Genomic DNA, 21,900 nt, shown 5'->3' on the forward strand with positions numbered 1-21,900 from the left:
AAGGGCAGGAGTGGGCACCAGTGAAGATATCCTTCTAGAAGGATCACTTGCCAGTGTGGGAGACAGGGTGACCACCATGATGATTCTTACATTCTTGCAGCTATTGAAAAACCAAGTTAAGAGTCTTGCCAAATGAACTAAACCCCAGGGAGGTCATATCTAGAAGTGGAGACTGAAACATCTTCATGTGTAGAAAGGACAAGATTCATGATTCCTGAGAAAATGCACTTTTAAATTATTTTTATTACAGTGTAGTGACTTCCTCTGCAGATGAAGGGTGAAAAAGAACTAAGGGTGGTAATAGATGCTTTTCCCACTGTCTTTGGCATTCAGATTGTTTGAGAGCAATGGCACTTCCAACTTCCTGCATAGAAAAACCCCACTTACCCAAACTTGGAAATGTTTCTTCTCACCTGTGGGCGTTTTGAGCTTTCTGCAGCCTGTGTTCAGGCACATCAGCAAGCTCAGGTATTTTCAGAACAAGAGATCTTTAATTCTTCATCCCAGAGGCACATTTTAAACCTGTCCTTCACTCAACCAGCTGCAGGCTGAGGTCTGCCAGGGCTGGGCTGGACGTGCCCAAGGGTACTTCTTCCTTTTACACTGTCGCATCTGTAATACTCAGAGGAAACCTTTCCCAGCAGCAAACGCTTGCTATTTACTCACTCCCATTCTCCTGCTTAGCTCCAGGATCCAGCAGATGTAGCGCCCTGAGCCGTGCCAGGCACGGAGCCTGCCCGTGTCTCACTCATGCTACACAGCTGGCAGCTGGGGCCGGCGGCCGCCGCAGGTCAGAGCGGTTCCAGCAGCCCGGCTTCCCCCGGTCCGTGCCGTGCCGTGCCGTTCCGTGCCGTTCCGTTCCGTTCCGTTCCGTGCCGTTCCGTGCCGTTCCGTGCCGGTCCGTGCCGTTCCGTTCCGTTCCGTTCCGTTCCGTTCCGTGCCGTTCCGTGCCGTTCCGTGCCGTGCCGTTCCGTGCCGTTCCGCTCCCGGCACAGCTCCCGCCCGCCCGCCCGCGGCTCCCGGCCACAACGCGGCCTCAGAGCGGGCTGAGAGCTGCGCGTTCTCCGGCACGTGGAGGGGCAGTGAGGAAAAATGCATGCAGTCTTAACATTAAATCTTCAGGGACACTAAAAAGCACACTTTGCTCTTCTTTGCATGCACTGACTCCACGGCACTGTACCAGCGGAAATGTTTTCTACTTACCATAGCTAAAATTATTTTGACGTTGTTAATAATAATCCATCATTAATGTTTAGGGATTGGCCACTGCAACCAAAGTCACCCTTACTTGAATCAGTTGCACTGTTTAAAAATGCTAGTTATCTTAAAATAATTAAGATTAACAATTGTATTCAAAGTACAAAATTAAGCCAAACAAAATTATTTATTTTGGCATTAGATTTATATAGAAACTAGCTTCATAAATAAAATAAAAATCGAATGCACTAGAAATGTGCTTCCTCTGTGGGTTAGTGGAAGTAGAAAAGAATGTGTATCATTCTGTGTAAGGAATGAATGAAAAATTTCAGGGTTTAGAAACTATTCATGCAAAATCTCAGAACCTGAAAATGGAGTCCTATGTCATCAGTGAGCAACTGGAAAAACAGCAACACAAAGGTTATACACGATGAGTTTTTAATCCTGAATAATTTACCTCAAGTTTTGGCAAACTTGAGGTAAATTGTCTCCACTTCTTGTTCATTTTAAGATTTTTTTCTCCTTTCAAGGATAAGTGAATATTCTATTTGATTGCATATCTATTGTATCAGATGATTGCACAGCCTCTTTATCATATATCCTTTGTTTGCTTACTGCAGCATCACATTATGAGAGTAGCTCATACCAGGGTCTTGACTTTTAGTTTTGAAAGTATAAACTCGAGGCAGATGCATGTCCAGGTCTGCACTGGCTGTGCTGAACCACCACACCCAGGGCAAGGGTCTGAAGTGGTAATGGGATGCAAATTGTCCCAGTTGTTGCCTTGAGATTAACATCCAAGGATTTGTGGATTTCTGCTAACAACTTAATAGGAAACTAAACTGCAAAAAGTAAAAGGATATTTTTAGACCCCCTGTTTCATGTAAGAGATTACAGAGAATTTATTCTGGTTGTGAGTTAGGAAGACTGGGCAGCAAGCAAAGCCTTCTTCTGGCAGGTCTGGTGTGTTTGTAGGGCCAAGGAACTGAGCTGGACATGCCTCCTGCAGCTGGGCAAGGTCCTCACTCAGGGCCACAAACAAGAGTCCCCCATGAGGAGAACAAATAGGTCTTTCAGCTTCCAGCAAATAATGGACAAGTGAGGATTTCTTCTTGAAGCTCAAGGAGGCAAAAAATTACGGGTTCAATCTGGAATATTAATAATTTCCCCAGGCTTCCACAAATCTGCTCAGCTTTCATTAATCAAATTAAATCAAATCAAATCAATTTTCAGTTACACCTTTCTCTTCCATGTAGCTGTGTTCCAAACAAAGTCAGTAGGGAAAAAGCCCTGCAAAGGTCAGACTAGTACCTACTTGGGACTCTAAACATGCCTACTAATTTGGGGAAACAAAGAAACACTCAGGACTAGGATTTTTGGTAGCTTTACCAGCTATAAAAGAGCTGAGGCACATTTTTGCAACCCTCTTCTCTCTGTTTATGTACATTAGTAATAATAAATTTGGGGATAATGCTACCAGCTCCTTTAAACTGGCCTGCTTATTTTTAAGTTTGAAGAAACTGTGAAAACAATTATTTTAGAGGGTTTTTTTAGGAATGTTCTTTGTGAAGCATTCAGACTCCTTTCCTTGTGTTTGATTTAAGGTATAAAAAGTTACTTTTTCAATGTTATTTTTAATTTGAGGAAGAAAGAAAATTTACTTAACTGTACAATAAACATTGAGTTAATTCTCAATTATTGACAAATATACAGGTATGATGGACCATAGAAAAACTTCAAGTATTTTTTAACACCATTGTTCTATACATCTAGTAACATTGCTCCCAGCAACAGTAACCCTGCTGTCAGCTCCAAGACACTTGGTTTCAGCTAAAAATTCCCAAAAGTCATGGCGCTACAGTATAAGCAAGCTACTGATGGGTGACTGGGTAGCTGCTATGAAACCATGAGTGTAAATACCCACTATGAAACAAGGAGGTACTAATGGAAGATATGCAGGAAAAGGGAAGAAAGATTGAATTCCCATGGCTGTTTAGCGAATCAGGGGCTCAACATACACATTGTCACAGCAAACTCAATGTGACCCAACTTTGATGAAATACCAGTTCCCAATACCCTACTAAATTAACAGCTATGATTGGGAACTCTCCTGTATTTAATGTGTACTAAGGGTGTGAAATCAGAAGAATTTAGAGTTGGTTGACAACAAACCAAACTTGTTCAAGTACAAAAGAAAGTATGTCCTCTGAGAGTTACTAGATGCAATAGAATAAAAGCTTTATATTCAATTTAAAAATGCTATCAATACAGAACAACATTAATTGACATGCCTTTTATTTTCTCCTTTAAGAAAGGAAGAAAAATTCTGATACAATTTATATAAAACACTGTGCTTGTCCACCCAAAAATATGAATGTGAGGCAAGACACTTTGCAGGAAGACACCATCACAGGAATCTGCTCTATTATTATCATCTCAGTAGTCTGCCTCCTATTGCTTGCATAACTGACAACTAAGAAACCGTGAATATTTTCATGATAAAGCTGATCAGCTTTGGATTAGCACACTGAAAACCACAGCAACACAATTCTGGCAGACTGTGTATTTTCAGAGTTCACTCCTAACAGCCATGAGAAACCCTCTACAAGGTAAATTTCTGATACAACTAAAAGATTATCCAATTAGTGCATTCATTTTTTTAGAAGATGAGCTTTTCTGAGAGCAATCTTCCTGGTTTATTTTAAGTAGTATTTAGCTCTTTAAGCATCCTTCTCTTCCCACTTCTTCCTCCTCATTTGTGCCATTTGCTGCAAGTCCACTAAATCAATAAGATCTTTGAGAATTTTCAGCTTGGTAGGCATGTTGTTTTTCAGCTCCAACACAGATTTTGGGAATGCTTTTATGCTATCAACTTCATCGTGGTTCTTGCTCCCTTATAGCCCAAACCCCCAAATAAACACAATGCTGGGAGATGAAACTACACAGGTGAGAAGATGAAAATCCCTAAGTGAAGGCAACATGTTCAGAGACAGAGCAGGTGATGCAAATACCAGGAAAAACTCTTCAGTTTTGCCAATGTAGCTCTTGTCTTACAGGTGATAAAATATTCCATTGATTGGGATCTCTTCTCCATAAACATTGTGGTTTTGTCATGACTTGGAAAAATCAAGAAATAAGGTCAAATATACAGAGCCTAACATTAACAGTCAATATATCATTCAAGGTTTTACCAAAGTTTGTCATGTTTAGCCTTCTGCACTTAAATGTAGCTATTTTCAATACGTGCAGTTTCGTTCAATTATTTTCTTCAGAAATGACTGTCTGTAGAAACCTGTTGTGGGCAAGCAGAGTATCAGCCTAAAAACAGAGTTGGCACCATGAAACACTTTTGAAAAAGTTATGGTTACTTCAGTGTCTGGCTCAGCCTTTCCCCCTCAACAGTTTAGTAGTATTCCTGACATTACAAACCAAGTATAAGGACAATTTCAAGTTCCCAGCATATCACTTTCAGACAAAACAAGGTGAGAGGTTGAGTTCTACAGGTAACTTTTAATGCAAGTCTTGAAAATTTGAGAAGATTCTGATACTGTTCCCTTCTCAATACATGGGATTGCATTTATTTACATGTATTTTTACTTTATGCTTTTTGTTCATATTACCAGTTACCTTTCTCATTCTTAAACAACAGCACAAATGGTTTACAGTCATGACACCTCACAGTAGCCTTGTTTTTCATTTATGCAAAATTAAAAAAAATTCAGCATAAATATAATTTTTAAATTTTCTGAGAAGTCAGGATTTTCTCCTCATTTATTAATAGTTGTGTCTGGCAGAGCACACCAAAGGTGCTGATACTCATGACTAATCTAGATGAAGTTCAAGTTAGCTGACAGGAGGTAATTTTCTTCAGTTCTTCATTTGACTCTTACTCATCCCAGGTATCTCCATATTTATTTACTTTAACTAAAGAAAACAAAAGAAAAAACAAAAGTAGTCATGTGATAGTTTAACTGCCGAAGTTTATCATATACAATGCCAAAAAGTATAATGAAATGCACTGTCATCTCAAGTGGTGCATGGGGAGAGTCAGTCACAGCACAACAGACACATAATTAAAGCCACTTTTGAATAAATGGGGAGAAGAGTTTGCTAATCACTTTACCTTAATGAATTAATATTCAGTCAGGAGGCCTACTGTGCTAATTCCTGCTCTACAGAATTTGTAATTACTTTAAAACAAATGTAACACGTGAATGAAACAAAGACAATTGGAGGAAACAGGCAAGGAATGTTACAATAAATAATGAGGCCACATAATCTGGTTACATGCACAGTTGGATGTATTTGGGATAGTTAAAAACACATTCAAAGACAAACAAACAGAAATCAGTAATCCCGACTAGGAAACTACTCAGCCATTATTATTTGGTAGCTTCCTTTAGCATAGGATTGAGTCAGAGAGGAAAAAACCCAGGGTCGTGGTCTAACGGCTTTGCTCAGAAGTGTGCCACTGTAACTGAACAACGACCAGAAAGTGAAAATGGGCTCTCTTGAGAGTGAGCTGCAAAGTCCTCTGTAATTGACTGCCATCACTGAAAAGGTTAAGAATGGCTCCATTTGATCCTGTAGGAATGCTGACAGTAGTTGGGCACCCCTTTATAAATTCACTTGCAAGTTAATAATTAAGCTGACTGTTTATTACTAACTATGCAGCAGAACAAGCGGAATGGAGCAAAACACCTGGTCCTTGTCTCTGTGAGCTACCAGCAAACTGAGCATAATGCCCTGACAAATCTCTTTGGAGTGACTGATATTGCAGTGAGACACAATGAGAAGCTCTCTCCAAGTAGGATTTGATTTCCATTTCTATTACCCACGGCAGCTGAACAGGCTGCACTCATTCCCTGGAAAATGGGCCAGTCTCGATCACTATGCAGATGCACGTATTTGTGCCACTGCAGGGAAGGGAGAAGGCACTGGCAGATGGAAGTTAGGGACTGCTTAAAGCTGCTTTGGTTTCCCTTCTGCCCTTGCAAGGAAGGTTCTATTTGCAAGGGACTCAGAGATAAGAGAATGAACCAAGGGGCAGTGACTCAGAACGTATGAACAAACACACAGTAAGTAACATGTCCAGTTTGACACAAGAAGCTAAATCAGATCTTAGTCCACAACATCAGTGTAATCCCTGAACTGCAGATTTAAATGTACTTGCATGTGCAAACCATTCCTGAATTGTTGTATGCCCTCCTTTCTCTTTTTCTCTAAAAAAGTGAAGAGACACTTTAAAAAGTCTCTATTTACAAATCTCTCACACTGGTCAGTTTTATTCTCAAAGCCTAAGTACAGCCTTCAAACACAGAACCCAAAAATATAATAGAAAGAATGCAATATTTGATCAACATTTTATAGAGGTCTTTTACATACCTCAAGTAACTAAAAATAAAGTAAGAAATACACATTCTCATTTCACAGCCACATCTGCCATGGAATATGGCAAGGTTTTCAGAATGCTGCTTAACATTTCTTTCTATGGCTCACAAGTGCCACTTCTAGGTTTTCTACTTGTGGAGAAGTATCTTGAGAAAGAAACATTGTGTAAATCCATGAAGTGTCAGCCAATAGAATTTAAAAGCAATCTGAAACCACAGCTTCAATCATTTTTTCATGTCTGATTTGGCACAGTCACATGATAAGAAAAAGCCTTTTATCCTTGAAATAACAGTTAAAAATCATTATACAAAAATGGCTTATAATTTTTCTTTCAAGACTGCAGATCTGTCCAAAGATAGATGATCTGCAGAAAGTAATTCACAAGCATCAAAGAGACTGACACTCTGTTCCAGAGCTTAGTGTTACTGCTTCAGAACATTTTGCTTCAATACACTCTTCTATACTTATTACCACCCATTATGCCTAACAGGAGACAACAGCTGTTCCTAGAAGTCTTGTTGCAACATGGCTGACTAGACTGGGCAGTGCACACAAACCCAAACAATTCCAGGTGACTGACTAGTCCATCAGTGTGTTCAATAGTAAAACTTTTCCTCCTTAGCTACAATTGTTTTTACAGATGCCACATTAAATTAAAAAAGTTCTAGAGCAAGCAATTGAATATTAATTGCTTATGTGTCTCCTTTTCAAAAAATTGATTGAGTCAAAAAGTTGTCTGAATGGTGTCTTGCTCTTCAGGACATTGCATTCTTATTTTGCTCTGCAGAGTTTTCTTTTTCACTGTGAAAACAAGTCTCAATATTGCTGCCAAATACCGTTTCCTTCCTCTGGGTTTTAATGTAGAAAATGAACCTCTACAAACAATGCCTCTATAGAAATTCCCTAATTCCACATGAAACTATTCATAAAAATAAATACCCTCTCCTTCAAACCATGAGCCATGTGCTCTATTTTGAGAGAACAATGCTATCTAAAACACAAGCCCCCCTCCCATAGCTCTTTGGTATAGCTCTGAACTCAGAGAATTCTTTATTGAAAGAGGTTGCTCAATATACTCAATGAAGCAAAACTTATGAGCTTTTCAGTCTGGTACCAAGCAATATGGCTGGAGAAAATGAATTACAATTTTCTATGGGATGACCAAAATTTTCAAAAAAATAATTAATCTGAAACAGGAAACTACAAACTGTATCTATCATATATTAGATACCTGAAGATACACTAAATATACATTGCTTAAAAAGTATGCAGAATTAAGCTTTATGCTTGCAGCCATTTTTAACATGATGGCAAATATCTGGATTTCACAAGTATTTGTGTAAATCAGTGTATTACCTTCCTTAGCTGTTTTTTCCTGGGAAAACTTGCTGGGAGTTTCTGCCTTTGGTGGTTGCATTACCTCGTATGTCTGTCTGTGTTTATTCCTCAACTCCTCGTATGTGATGCCTTTTTTTTTACGACTTTCTTCTGGAACTGGAGCAGGTTCTGGACACAAAACAAACAGAAAAATACTAACTATGACATAACACACCAAAATTTAGCTTCTAGAATACCAGTTAATTGTTGCTCAATCCCAAATTAATAGGAGCATGACAGCTGCAATTCTAAATACAACAGTGAATGTGTATGGTCTTCACGTAATCCATTCCTTTTATCCTTTTAATTTTACCAAACTTCTTTGAAACACTGGCTGTTAATTATTTTTCTTCATTTTACTATAAGAAATTCTAACAACCATGTGGTAGTTGATGGATAAAATAGCTCTGGTCACTTTATCTAAAATTTACATTTATTGCACATTTGAAATATATATGATTTCAGAAGAGAAATCTAAGTGAAGCTCAAGGGTTTGCATTAAGGCTTTAAATTTTGCTTTCAAAGAATTAGGACAATATGCATCATATGATGCCTGATAAACATTTGATCCTTTTATCTGTATTTATATTGCAGAATCTTTGTTATATAATAAAGGTTTTACTAACTATTGATATTTGTGATGAAATGCAATAACAATTTTCTTGACACATTTATATCTTATATTTTCATATATTATAACCAAGTTGTATGATAGGGCTTTTTTAGTGAAATAAAACATTTTTCATAAGTAAGTTGAAAAAATCCAAACTAATTCAAAGTACAAAACCCTGCATTTGACATGATCTTCCTCCTTTGTGTACCAGAGATACCTGAATTCAGAATCCTGTGTTTTCCCTGCAATAGGTGAGGACAGTTCATACTGGAAGGAGGGAAACAGCTGCATCATACTTGAAAACCATTTTAGTTCTCTGTGAGAAAACCAGACTGCTAGTGGATAGAACAGAATATCCATTCAGTTCCCAGGAGACAAAAATGTTTTTTTCACATTGAGAAAAATTTTTAGAAGTTTAATGTCACGGAGTTACAGCACTATCAAGTGACAGCCCCACAGATGGTGGAACTGCAACAATCACCTTGGAAGGGCCAGCAGGCAGTGGGAAGGCTGTGGTTTATTCAGTACAGTGAAGGGATGGCATATTCCCCTTTCCTTCAGTCAAAGAGAACTTTCAGTCAGGCTGAGTTTTTTGCAAGTTTAGTTCCACAACAGATTGCACTTTGTAAGTTAATTCAGGATCTTTATTTGCAATTAAAGCAATTTTCAGCTAGAAAACCCTGAATCTGGTTTACAGTTAGAACACAAAATAAAATTTATATTCATCTTCTATGTAAAAACAATTATAATTCTTCCACAGCTCTTTCACTCAAAACCACTATATTCTGCCATGTGTATTTGCATAGGGTGAGAATACCTAGTTTAGTAAGAGCAGTATCTAAAAGAAAGTCTCTAAGTACTAAGACTCACCTTGAACAGAGTAGTCAGTAATTCCTGTAGGTGAAGATTCATTCAGAGAAGCACTGAATGGAATGGGCTCATAACTTGAGAGGGCTCTATCTGTTGAGCTGTAATCATCTGAATAGCTGGAAGAAGGTGGGAATCCAGCACTTGGAGAAGATGACTCAGTAAATGACTGAGAAGGTATGTCTGAAAATTCAGATTTACGACTGGAACGACTGAAAAAGAATAGAACTAAATATTAAATACAAAAATACTGAAGTTAAAAATGGAACTATAACAATACTTGCAATTCAAGAAAATGTTCTTTCATTTTCAATAGTTTAGTTTCCAACTGAATCATCATCTTAAAAAATTTTTGGGATGTTTTGGGTGTTTTCTTTACACTGCAAAAATTTCTCTCTTTCTTTCCCCACAGAATCTTAGCTCATACCTCCAGAACAGGAGAGAAAAGAGACAAAACATATTGAACTTTACAATAACTGAAGTTACAATCCTTTTTGTCAAGGAATCTTCAGACAAAAACACCCCACATCAGACACAAACAGTACACAGTGTGCCCACGTAACTAGTGGTAGTGTAAACTACAGTGAATTTTAAAAGCCTTTTAGGAAGAATTTGATATTTAAAACCCTTCATCATTAGAAGGTGCTGTAATTGATCAGGACTGAAGAACAGAAGAAGAACAAACAGCTATCCTAAGAAAATTAAATGATGAAAATTAATCAAGTTGCTGAATTCTGCAAAAATATTAATGAATTTTCTCTTGAGAGAGAAAGATAATATCATATAAAAAATATTCTGGAAATTGGTGCCAGATATTTTAAAGTGTTCACTATATTCTTAGAATGGCCTTGCAAACCACTACACAACATGTCCCTCTATCAGGAATGCCACCACTAGAATGCCACTAGAACATCTCTAGAGTATTTATTAATTTTTTACTTTTAATTTCTGCTCAGCTGTACTTTTAGCTTCCTATGATAAACACTGGCAATTAGTCTTTATTTAATTCTCATAATAAACATACAGAACAAAGCCACTTTATTGCCTCAATTATGCTTTTAAAATACATGCAAACACAGCTTTAAAAAACTACCTAATCTTTTAGCTCCCTACAAGTTTTAAACTCATATTGTATTTTGGTAAATCAAATTACCAAAATACATTAATTAGTAGACATACAATGCTCAGGAAAATGTAATGATTTCTGTTGCAAGGGTTAAAAGGGTTAGCATGTATGGATAATAATGCAATTGAAATGAATTTAAATTATTTATTCAACCAAGGAAAACGAATTTATCACTTAGGAAATAAAACTTTACAGATACAAATGGGCCATTAACAGTAGAAGGAATTTAGTAGTGTGGCAGATGATGGTACTTAAACAAGTTCTCATGTAAACACAATTAATAAGCATGACAATTTCATATTAGCAACTGGAGGGGGGTGAAAGGACAAGTCCAACTCCAGTTCAGCTGATTCCATACAGTAAGTGTATGCAGTGGTAATGCCTGAAATTGTGTGATGTCATAAAACCATAAACATTTCAGAATAAAGGTAAATCTTGCAGACAAAATAAAAACTGTCATAAATCTGAATTTATAGTGTATTTAAGAATTTAAGCAAATCCTTTATAAACATTTAACAAATCTCGGCACATACACAGGAGGACTACTACTCACTATCCAAACACTACCCTCCCAGTTTTGAATCAAGGGTTTAAGTGACATATTCTGAAAGCAGCTTGCAATTAAATACCAGTTGAAGTAGAAAACATTCTGGAAGAAAACAGGAAATAGTTTTAAGAACCTGATGAGTTTCTCATATGTACAGCATAATGGTGTTACAGATGTAAAGGATTTAAACAAACAGCAGTAAGTTTGACCACCATGTTTCTTCCTGCACTGATATTGTTTACTAAGCTCTTTCCTTTGATAAACACTGAAATCATTTCCACCCTTTTCCTACTTCAATCAAATTAAACTATGGGAAAAATTCCAGAATGTAACACTATTTTATTGCAGTTAATTTAGTTTACTTTTAAACTAAGGAGACAACTTATGCTGTCACACTTCTCTAAGCAAATTCCATGGGAAACACTCTCAATTTTACAAGGAATACAGTTTGTTAAGTAAACTGTTTATTTTTCTACTACTCAAAGTGATCAGTTGTATGTAAAGAGCTCAAAATATGTATTTTATAGCTTGCCAACTGATACAAATACAGATTTCTGAAAGTGGTAGATTTGAGGTAATGGGGAATGAGGGAAGGTGCAGCTCTGAAGGTGTTGGAAAGCTGCAAAAGTAGTATTGATCTGTTAGTGTTTAAAATACCCTATTCAGAATATGTTTTAAATTTAAAAGATACTTAAACTCTTACTTAGGTGAACTATGTCTCTGAGCTTGTCGCAGAACATCTCCTATTGGGGAATCCTTCAGTTTCTTAAATTTCTCGCTACAGATTGGCAAGTAGGATATCTTTCCAGCCAGGTATCCACACATTCCAGCAACTTTTTAAAAAGAAAAAAAAAAGATGGGTTTATATGCTGCACTGTAATATCCAACATTGTTTTAAAATAATAATTTCAAATAAATAATGTAGTATCTTGAATAAAAGAAAGAAAACCAGTTTATATCTAAACCAAAAACATGCAGTAATCATCTCTGCTTCTTCTGCAGACAAAGGGTACAAAACCAAATGCAACAGCTGAACAGAGACATAAAGCAATGATTTAGACATGGTGTGAGCATCAGATGATTTCAGCTAGTACTTGGTGAATGAAATGTGGCAAAAAAAATTAAATTGCATTGTTTTTTCCCAAGAACCAGAAATCACAATTAACTATCAAAGATGATAAACCAATCAGAAATAAATACAGGCAGTACATTCTGCTAATTTAATCCAACAGAACAGTTGGATCCTGAAAAAGCTTTACCAGTATGAAGAGAGGTCTAAATCAACTTAGCAGTAGGCTTATTTTCTGTAAAGGATTCTGTTATTTGACTGCCAGGGGGCAAACAACTGAATTAGCTGAACCCTTGTAATGACTAAGCAAATGGTTTCAATTTAGTGCATGAGCTACTTCCACCTGCTGCAAAGGACCTAAGAATAAATTGCCAAGATAGCTCTTTCTGGGCCTAAAACTTATGATTTCCATCAACTGGCTCCTTCAAGTTTTATGAGTGGGTCAATGGTGTATGAAGGATTCTGTGGGATTTAACAGTTTTCTTGTCGACTTTGTAGGAGAAAAAGACTAGTCCCTCCTTTCATGTGCAATGAGTATTTTCTAAATATAAAGATTAAGAGTCTTGATTATCTTTAAGCCAGGAAAGAGTTAATTATCAGTAACGTTAATCCTCTGCAATTCTCAGCTGTAGACTACATTGCCTGGGAACCAATATAAAGGGGATCTTACCCTAGCCTGCTGTACTGATACTGAAATTTTGATTCCTGTTCTAATGTCTTATTTTCAAAAGAAGGATAAAAGTCCTTTTCCAAGGGAATAGAGAAGAACAGCCACAACTATGAGTGATGTTTACAAATAAGGAATGTAAGGGTTGCACTGTTTAGTGGGTTACAAAAACCCAAACACCTCATATACAATAAATATGTGCAAAGAGAAAAATTACAAGCCTAAGAAGAATTCAAACTAAATATTTAGCAAAATAAAACTTAACAGAAAAGCTGATTAGCCTTTGCATAAATTACAGAGAGAAAGTTTCTTGAGGCCTTCTAGTAAAGAAAAGGGGAAGTATCTCTCTGGAAGATGTTTCACTCAAAGTAATTATTGGCCAAAGTATTTGATTTATTTTATTACAGAGCTAAGAGCCAGATGATCCACATTTTTCAAGTTAGCACAGTAAATTAGATGTTGTTCTTTGCTTCTACATTCACTGTGACAAGATCTTAGAGAAGCTGATTAGATATGGCCAGGTCCCACTGCAGACTAACATGAAGGACACAGAGGCATTGGAATCTTCCCCTGCTTTGTCAAGTCAGAGAGCACCAAGAGCTCTTTGCTGTGTTGAAGGGGATGCTGTCAATGTAGTGAATCAGCCATGGCTAACTAGATGTTTCAGTAAATTGCTGAGAGTACCTAGAAAACTACTGACAAAAGTACAGTAATTCCTACAGGCAGAACATCCTGGCCAGCCCAGCTGCACCTTATTTTTCCCCCTGATTTCAATAAATTAGTTGTATTAAATAAGAAGAATGTGGCCCGTATGTGTAGAAGTGATTGGGGAAATAGCTGTTGTATTATTTATTAAAAATGTTTGTGTTGTACCATTGTTTGGTGTTCAAAGAAAGTAACCAGAATTTAGCATAAACAACTGGAGCCCTAGTCTCACATTCATTTATCTGCTTAAACAACACTTCCTTGACCACAATTCATAGGGTTTACCCTCTTCCCACTGAAGTAAACTGGCTGTATCTGCCAGATTGGCAAGATGGCAACTTCCTGTTTTACTGTCCTGTATTACATTGAAAAGGCTAATTTATTAAGTTAATAATTTATTTTTGCTTATACTTCATCCAAAAATCATTCACATGAAATTGCTTTTTTCCTACAATTGTATATACATAATGTCCAGGAAAAAAAAAAGTAATTAAACTAGCCTGAATGGGATACGTGAGATCCATGAATAAAGACCTTCAAATTCGGAAGGGAGGGGTGGGTGTGTTCTGGCAATGTAATTTAAAGCAAGGTTGCACAGTATCTATTTACAATATTTTTATCTTAAATGATTATGTTACATTTATCAAGCAATTTTATACAAACCTTATAAACAAGAGTTGTGCAAAATGTGCAGTACAAATTCAGACAGTGAATAAATCACTGAATCATAAAATGGCTTGGGTTGCAAAGGGACCTTAAAGATCATCTAGTTCCCCTGTGGCATGAGCAGGGATGCCCCCCACTAAACCTGATCGTTCAGGGCCTCATCCAACCTGCCCTTGAACACTTCCAAGAATGAAGCATCCACAACTACTCTGGGCAACCTCTCCAGTGCCTCACCACCCTCAGTAAAGGATTTCTTTCTAACATCTAATCTAAATCTCTCCTTTTAGTTTAAAACCAGTGGTCACACTGGGCATTAGGAAAAGGTTTTTCACTGAGAGGGTTGTCAGGCACTGGAGCAGGCTCCTCAGGGAAGCAGACACAGCACCAAGCCTGTTAGGGTTCGAGGAGCATCTGGAAAACACTCTCAGTCACATGGTGCAGTTTGAGGTTCTTCTGTCAGGAGCAGGGAGCTCGGACTCTGGTCCTTATGGGTCCCTGCCAACTTGAGTCACAGTAAATTAGCCAGCCAGCCCCAGGGGAATTACATCTGCACAGCAGAGTCCAGAACATACAGCACAAATACAAGCTGAATTTATATGTAGCTTTTACTTACATGCAACTTTAATAAAAGAGCCAAATCTTGAGGTATCTCTTAGAACACCTGAAAATGAGGATGAAATCAGATATTAAGATATATGATATGTAAGATATGTGTAATCAGGTATCAAGAATTAACTTGAAAAAACTCAACTGTAGTTACGTTTGTAGAAGCAAGTTACTCCTTTACACTTCACATTAAAGAAAATTAAAAAAAAACCCCTAATATCTGAATTCCCCATATAATTAAAAAATCTAGGAACTATCTCTTTAATCATATTTAACTACAGGGTTATTAACACACTAAGAACATATTGTTTCATAAGCAGTGAGATATTGCACTTCTCACACAACATAAAACACATATGAACTTGATTTTAAGTTCAGCTCCTTCTTTATGTTGAGGAACTGCAAATCAGAGTTGCTGCAGAGTCTGAGCTGCATCTTTTATTTGCAAGTAGATTGGGCATTATATTATCATAATAACTTTCTTAACAGCAGAAAGATATTTCAACTGAGCAAACTGAAATGAAACTGAAGTATTTTTATACTTTACCTTTTCTAATTAAGAAACTAGTACCAAGCATGCTCACTGCAGCCAAAGGGAAAGCTGTGAAGAAGAAAAAAAGCTGCTTAAAATACAATTTTCAATATTTTCAATCACATTTAACAAATATGCAATAAAATGAGAGTTGCTATGCCTTCCAAAGCTCATTTGTGTAAGGAGATATATCTAATTAACAAACTGTATATAAATTATCAAATATTGTCAATTCCAGTTCTTAAGACCTACTGCAAATTATGCTGTATGAGTTAATGAGTCATCCTGCCTGCATTATACTTCATGTTTCCTAAAATACAAAAGCCACTGTTGGATGGAATAGAGCTCTCCAGACAAGACTCCAGGTCTAGCTACAACTGCTACAGCATCAAGGTGCAGAACTTTAAGCTAGAGAGGCATACACAGTTCTGCACAACAGGAGGAAGTTATATACAGGCCAGTGCTTCTAAAAACTGTTGATAATCTAAACTCTTGATGTTTTAACATAATAATTTTGGAAAAAGTTTGACTCCTACAGAGCTATAAATAGATTGATTAAAATTAGGCAATGTTTGATTCACCAGCAAATTAAAAAACAGGGCAGCTTTTCCTGTAGCTTACAAATCAAACTATACAACCTGGGGTTAGGGTCAGAAATGCAGAGAAAAGAACATTCTGGAAGACCATCACTGCCTACCACAACCAGCCTTATTATATTGAAAAACTTTATGTGGCAAGAAGTATTTGGAGATCGCAAAACCCAGAATGAATGCTTCTTTCAAGCAATGATAATTACTTTATCAGGAAGATTATTGTGCAGCTATTCATAAAGAGCACCACCACTGCACAAGATACAGGGACAATGAAGTAACAAACACAACAGAAGGCTAAACTTATTTACATCAAAGATTTAGATATGTCATAAAGAAATTTAATTTCATGCAAGTCTGAAAATGTAGATGTTACAAAAAGGCTCAATGACTTCTAGGAGAGAAATGTTTGCAAGCACTAGATTGTTGAAGCATTTTGATGCACACAATTTGCTAATTAAGCGCATAGTTGAAGACAAATTGTATTTATGGAGAGCAAAGTATTAAAGAATACTTTGCAAATTAACATCTAATTCCCTCAAAAATTCTGACAGGTCTAAACTAGGTAAGGAGTCCAAGCAGCATCTATCTCTGGGTAAATGCAACTGGATGTCACTCTTAAGAAGAAATATTGCCTCCTTAGTTCAAAGCAGGATTACAGCAAAACTTCAAAATAAAGAATAAAACCTCCCAACCTATTAGATGTTAAAAATCTGATGCTTTTAGAGATTCCTGACCTAGATTTTCAAAAACTTACTGTTCTAGATTTTCTGAGATATAAAATGATAGCACAGATTTGAAACTAAATTATAAAAGAAAAACAAAAGCAAACAAAGCCAACAACAACAACAAAAGCAAACAACACCCCCCCAACAAAACAAGGGGAGAGAGGGTGTGTAAAGAAAAATACGTTCAAAAATTATTACAGAAGATTTCAGTCCAATCCTTAGAAGTTTGAAATTATTTATAGACCTAACAGAAACATTTTAGATATCAAAACCAGGCTATACTAGTATCTGAGCATATAAGTGACCTGAAATAGTAACTAAAAATTAAAAAAAAAAAAAAAGGCTAGATGAAAATTGGATTCATACCTAAAAATCAACATGAATTATTCAACTGTAGGGAAAAAAAAACCCCAACAAAACAAACTCAATAAATCAGAAACCATCTAATGGGCAAAGAGTACTTTTTCTACTTCAGGAACAAAATAAATCTAGGGAAAATAATGGAAGGCTGATATATCAACAGCACATAAGGATGGTAATATAATGCACCCAAGTCAAAATTATTTGATGGGAAAAAAGTTTTATCAGTATGATTTGATTTTGTTAACGTGATTTTAGTTAGAATTTTTAAGAGTGTAAGAATTTATACAATAATGTGATTACAAACTAGTAACTCCAGTAAATCACATGTTAAACTGAATTGTGAAATGACTAGTGGCAGAAGCTGTCAAGAGAAACTATGACAAAAGACAGTTTGTAAGAATGAGTAAAATTTGCTACAGCTTGAAATCTGAATAAACAAACTGAAAACACACAAATTTATGGTAACCTCAGTGAAAAAACAAAAGCTGACACAATACAAATTGAGGATTTCAGGGCAGTCACACAAGCACCCGCTTGCAAAGGGGACTTCAAGCAATATGTATTTAATACAGAGAATACAACAGTCTGGTATGTGTATGCACAACAGGGAAACAAAGGAGACCTAGAAAACAGCAATGGACTTTAGGCTCTCCCAGCCAGATAACAGCACAGTACACAACCCCTGAAAAAAAAAAAAATCTGTTACTGCTGTAGCTCCCTGAAGAGAAATGACTCAAGAAACTAACGTAGGGCTTTCAAGTAATACCTACATGTTGTTTCTTCAGTGACTATATAAAGATGCAGAGGGCAATGAGCTACATTGCCAAGCAGCAGAACAGCTCAGGAACAAACAACTCTCTCTCCTCTTTGTCTTCCAAAAGAGAAATTATCAATAAAACACAACCATCCACTAATGGACCTGCCTCCTTCACTTATAAAATTATACAGAAAATGTACATTTTCTGTATTTTCTTCAGCAAATATGCTGAAGACTTCCAAGTATTTGTGTAAAAGCAGATGAGGAGAATGCCAAACCCATCGAGAAAGACAAAACAGAACTCTGAATCATTGATTCAAAATCACAATGCCTTAGGAGCTGTCCCTGAAAGTACTGGCTTCCATGAGAAATTAGAACCCCAGTGTGCTAAAATTGGCAAATCAGCCGCTAAATCCTTTATCTGTCCTGGTTTTTGCCAAGCCACCTATCAGCATCAGTAACCTACTAGTGTGTGATAAAACAGCAGGTAGCAATCACATCAGAAGGCTTGTTCAAACCTTAAGACCAGGGTACAAAAATCAAGCATGCCTTGAACCTTAGGGTTACAGAAACCATGCACAGACACAGCAATTTTCTCTAAAAGCTGAACAGAGTGACTACTTATATATTGTTCTCTTCACAAGTCTCTATAAAGATGAAAACTAATGGTTATAAGATAAACTATTTTATTCTTGCATGTTAAAGACAACAATAAAAATTGAAAATAAAAATGCAGAAATAACACAAAAAATCCAGTAATATAAACGAGACTCAGTAATTAAATCTATTTTCAGACTTTTAATAACCACATAAACTTAAAACATGAAGATACCATGTCATAAGGCATGCTACTTAGAAATTATGTTGCACCTTTTACACAACTGCTGCAAACTCTTAGTAAATACTACATGGATCAGCATTTGCTGGGACACAGTTCTAGTACACATGAAGCTCGTTAATGCTCTATTGTGCTATATTGACCCAGGCCCTCTGTAATGCCTCAGGCAACAGCAAAAGCTAAGGGTGGAAGGAAAGCAACCAAGTTTACCAGCAAACTGAGCTTACCTCTATACCGAAAACTCTCTTCAGCACATTCCTTGAGGAGTCTTCTTTCTTCCTCCGTTGGAACATAAGGCTTCGGTACTTCCCTCTTTCATTAGTGAAATAAATTAGAAAAGAATGAACAAAACAGTTTGGAGGCATTTTTCGATCAAAAAACTTAATGTCTAACTCTCACACCTTGTAGTTTCTATACTTTCACCCAGTTAAGAAACCAGTGCCTTTTGTCCATAAATGTCACATAAAATATATAATTTTAAAAAATCCAGTGCTTCTAAAAATTACATGAGAGAGCAGGAAATACTTTGTGCATAGTCAGATCCCAACTTAGCTCAGTCCTTTTACTTTAGAAAAGCCTGCTTTGGTCCCTCCAACCAGCCTTCCAAATAGCTGACATCTGACAGCGCCTTTTTGAAGTATTTCTCAGGGTTTCAAATACCACACATGGCGTGTTGTTGGTTCACAGGGATGTAATTCAGCGAGAGCTGACCAGCTCTTTCCCCAGCGTGTGCGAGGTTCGTGCGGGGGTGCTGACCCTGTCCCGCCTGAGAGCTGTGACACTGGGCAAACTGCTGGACACCGCCCGCCAGGAGAAGCACAGCTGTGGGAAGGCCACAGGGGAACAGAGAATCACGGAATCAAGTGGGTTGGTAATGACTTCTGAGGTCATCTAGGACTGAACACCACCACACTAAGTACCATGTCCAGTGTTTCCTTAAACACCACTAGGGACGGTGACTCCAGAACCTCCTGAGCAGTCATTTCCAATATCTAATGACCCTTCCTGTGAAGAAATTCCATCTAATGTCTAATCTAAATCTCCCCTGGTGCAGTTCTCTTGTCCTGTCGCTGCTTGCCTGGGAGAAGAGGTCGATCCCCACCTGGTTACAACGTCCTTTCAGCCAGTTGTAGACAGACAGTGATAAGGTTGCCCTGAGCCTCCTTTTCTCCAGGATAAACAACCCCAGCTCCCACAGCCACTGCTCCTAAGACTTGTACTCCAGACCCCTCACGAGCTCCGTTGCCCTTCCCTGGACAGGCTCCAGCACTTCAGTGCCCTTCCTGAGCTGAGTGGCCCAAATCTGAACGCAATACTTGAGGTCTGGCCTCACCAGTGCCGAGTAGAGGGGGACGGTGACTTCCCTGGTCCTGCAGGCCACGCTATTCCTGAATGAGGCCAGGATGCCACTGGTACCCGAGCACCTCGGCGGCTCACGGTCAGACACGAACACCTCCTTACCCTCTGCCAGGACCCCCCGCCCGGCCCCCGAGAGGCCTCAAGGGCACCGGCCCAGTGTGGAAAGGCAGGGACGGCCGAGCGGCTGACAGGAATCCCCTTTCCCTGCCCTCCGCCTCGCCGCCCCCAGCCCCGCCAGGTTTCCCCACGACAGCGCCGCCGAGCCAGCGCAGTTACCTCGGCCGTGTCGCCGCCGGGGCCGTGCCCGGGGCCGGGTCCCTGCCCGGCCTCCATGGCCGCCGTGACCCGGAACTGCGCGCGGCGCACGCAGGTCGCGGTGCGCGTGCGCGCAGGCGGCAGTGACTGAAGGCGGGCGGGCCGCGGCCGGGCGGGTTGGCTCGGCGGGTTTGGCTCGGCGGCGCTGCCCGCGTTGGGCACGGGCCGGGCCCCTCACAGCGAGAAGCGAAAGGCTTCTATCTGCCCCTGCCTAGCTCCAGCTGTAGGTACGGTACCCACAGGCTTGCTAACCGCCTGCTAAGGATGCGTGGCCAGAATTTCCTAAAAGGAAAGGATCTCTGTTGCCTAAAAAAAGGGTTTTTTTCTGAATCAGGACCAAGCAAGGGTCTGCTAGGCAGCTCTTGAGCTCGGAAGTGGAATTAGTTTGGTGGTTAGTATTGTCTTGGAGTGGGAGACTAGGAAGTTGTGTGCTTGATTCTAGCCGATGCCGTGGAAATGGCAGCTTTAGCAGGTGCTTGCAGTTTTTGAGAAATAAGGAGAAGTTGAGGGAAAAATGTATGGTGTTGATAGTGCGATGTGTGCCTTGGCATTTTCTTGTAAACAAGCAGTACTATGGCTTGAACTCACTCTATGCTGATATGCCCGTACTTGCATATGGAATGTACCACTCCATTTAAGCCTTTCGTAGAGCAAGCCATTGTCTCTTTGCCCCGGAGTTTGGCTTAAATTGCTGCTTTCTGATGGCTGTACAAAAAAGGGTCCATGCCTGAAGATAGGAGAAGGAAGGTCCTTGAGATTGGAGGTCTGAATTTGGTAGAGAATGTGAACCATGGGAAGGGCCTAGGGCAAATGGACTAATGAAAACTATAGAGGAGGTTGGATTCTTGAAACAAAATAGGTGGATAGAACCAGAAACTATGTATAGTGGGGTTCTTTTATTCATACCTCTCATCATACAATAAATACATTTCTCATTTACATGCGATTGGAAGTAATTGGTGTAATCAGGCAATCTTTATTTCTGCTTGTCACCTGGGCCCTTGCTAATGAAACATTCTCCAATATATGACCATCCATGATGCACATTATTAGTTGGAAGGCAAAAGATTTTTGCCTCATCAGCTCAAGACAGTTTTGTTTATGGGACGAATAGCTCATTTATTAAAACAACTTATTTCATGCTTTTTTCCACTTATCTTTCTATGCAAAGAATACAGTGGGTTTTTAAATGTTTAATTTTTGTGGGGTAGGACATGCTTATGAATTGCACTTCCTCTAAATAAGGAGCTTCAGTGGGGAGGAAATGGCAGTCTCCTTCATTGTAGAAAATAATGACTCTGAGCTGCTGTTTTGCTTCTCTATTGTAAAATTAATAGTTATCCTTTCAGTTTTCTCACTTCACTGTCGTCATGTTTCTTATTCTCTAATGGGGAAAAAAATTCAAATAATCCAGCAAACCGGTGAGTTTACCACCCACTAAAAAATCTTTCCTAGTACAGCCTGCTCGTGAGATACTTAAAAGTTTCACCAGGCTACATGCATCCATTTGTTGGCTTACAGCTTCAGTTGTGGGGCCATATGTAGCATCGATGGTAAAGCATATCTACATCCTTGGCACTTCATTCT

At 38.4% G+C, this 21,900-nt stretch overlaps 1 protein-coding gene across 1 annotated transcript; it reads right to left on the reverse strand.

The window, feature by feature from the left end:
• Positions 1–3,475: 3,475 nt before the first annotated feature.
• On the reverse strand, positions 3,476–20,365 carry OCIAD1 (OCIA domain containing 1). The gene is made up of 8 exons (XM_036382234.1): positions 20,275–20,365; positions 18,867–18,951; positions 15,379–15,432; positions 14,839–14,886; positions 11,822–11,951; positions 9,449–9,657; positions 7,945–8,094; positions 3,476–5,121 (listed from the first exon to the last, which is right to left on the reverse strand). The coding sequence occupies exons 1-8, from the start codon at positions 20,329–20,331 to the stop codon at positions 5,084–5,086; spliced, it is 771 nt and encodes a 256-aa protein (XP_036238127.1). The 5' UTR covers positions 20,332–20,365; the 3' UTR covers positions 3,476–5,083.
• Between the last annotated feature and the right edge of the window lie 1,535 nt (positions 20,366–21,900).

Source organism: Molothrus ater, chromosome 4 (assembly GCF_012460135.2).
Source record: "Molothrus ater isolate BHLD 08-10-18 breed brown headed cowbird chromosome 4, BPBGC_Mater_1.1, whole genome shotgun sequence".
NCBI lineage: Eukaryota > Metazoa > Chordata > Aves > Passeriformes > Icteridae > Molothrus > Molothrus ater.

Excerpts from the sequence above, each read along its gene's own strand:
- OCIAD1 (XM_036382234.1), bottom strand. The coding sequence starts at position 20,331 with ATGGAGGCCGGGCAGGGACCCGGCCCCGGGCACGGCCCCGGCGGCGAC. Across the intron at positions 8,095-9,448 it reads TACTGACTACTCTGTTCAAG|AACCTGCTCCAGTTCCAGAA; the intron begins GTGAGTCTTAGT and ends TTTTGTGTCCAG. Across the intron at positions 5,122-7,944 it reads GGAAAAAACAGCTAAGGAAG|TTAAAGTAAATAAATATGGA; the intron begins GTAATACACTGA and ends TGTTTTCTTTAG.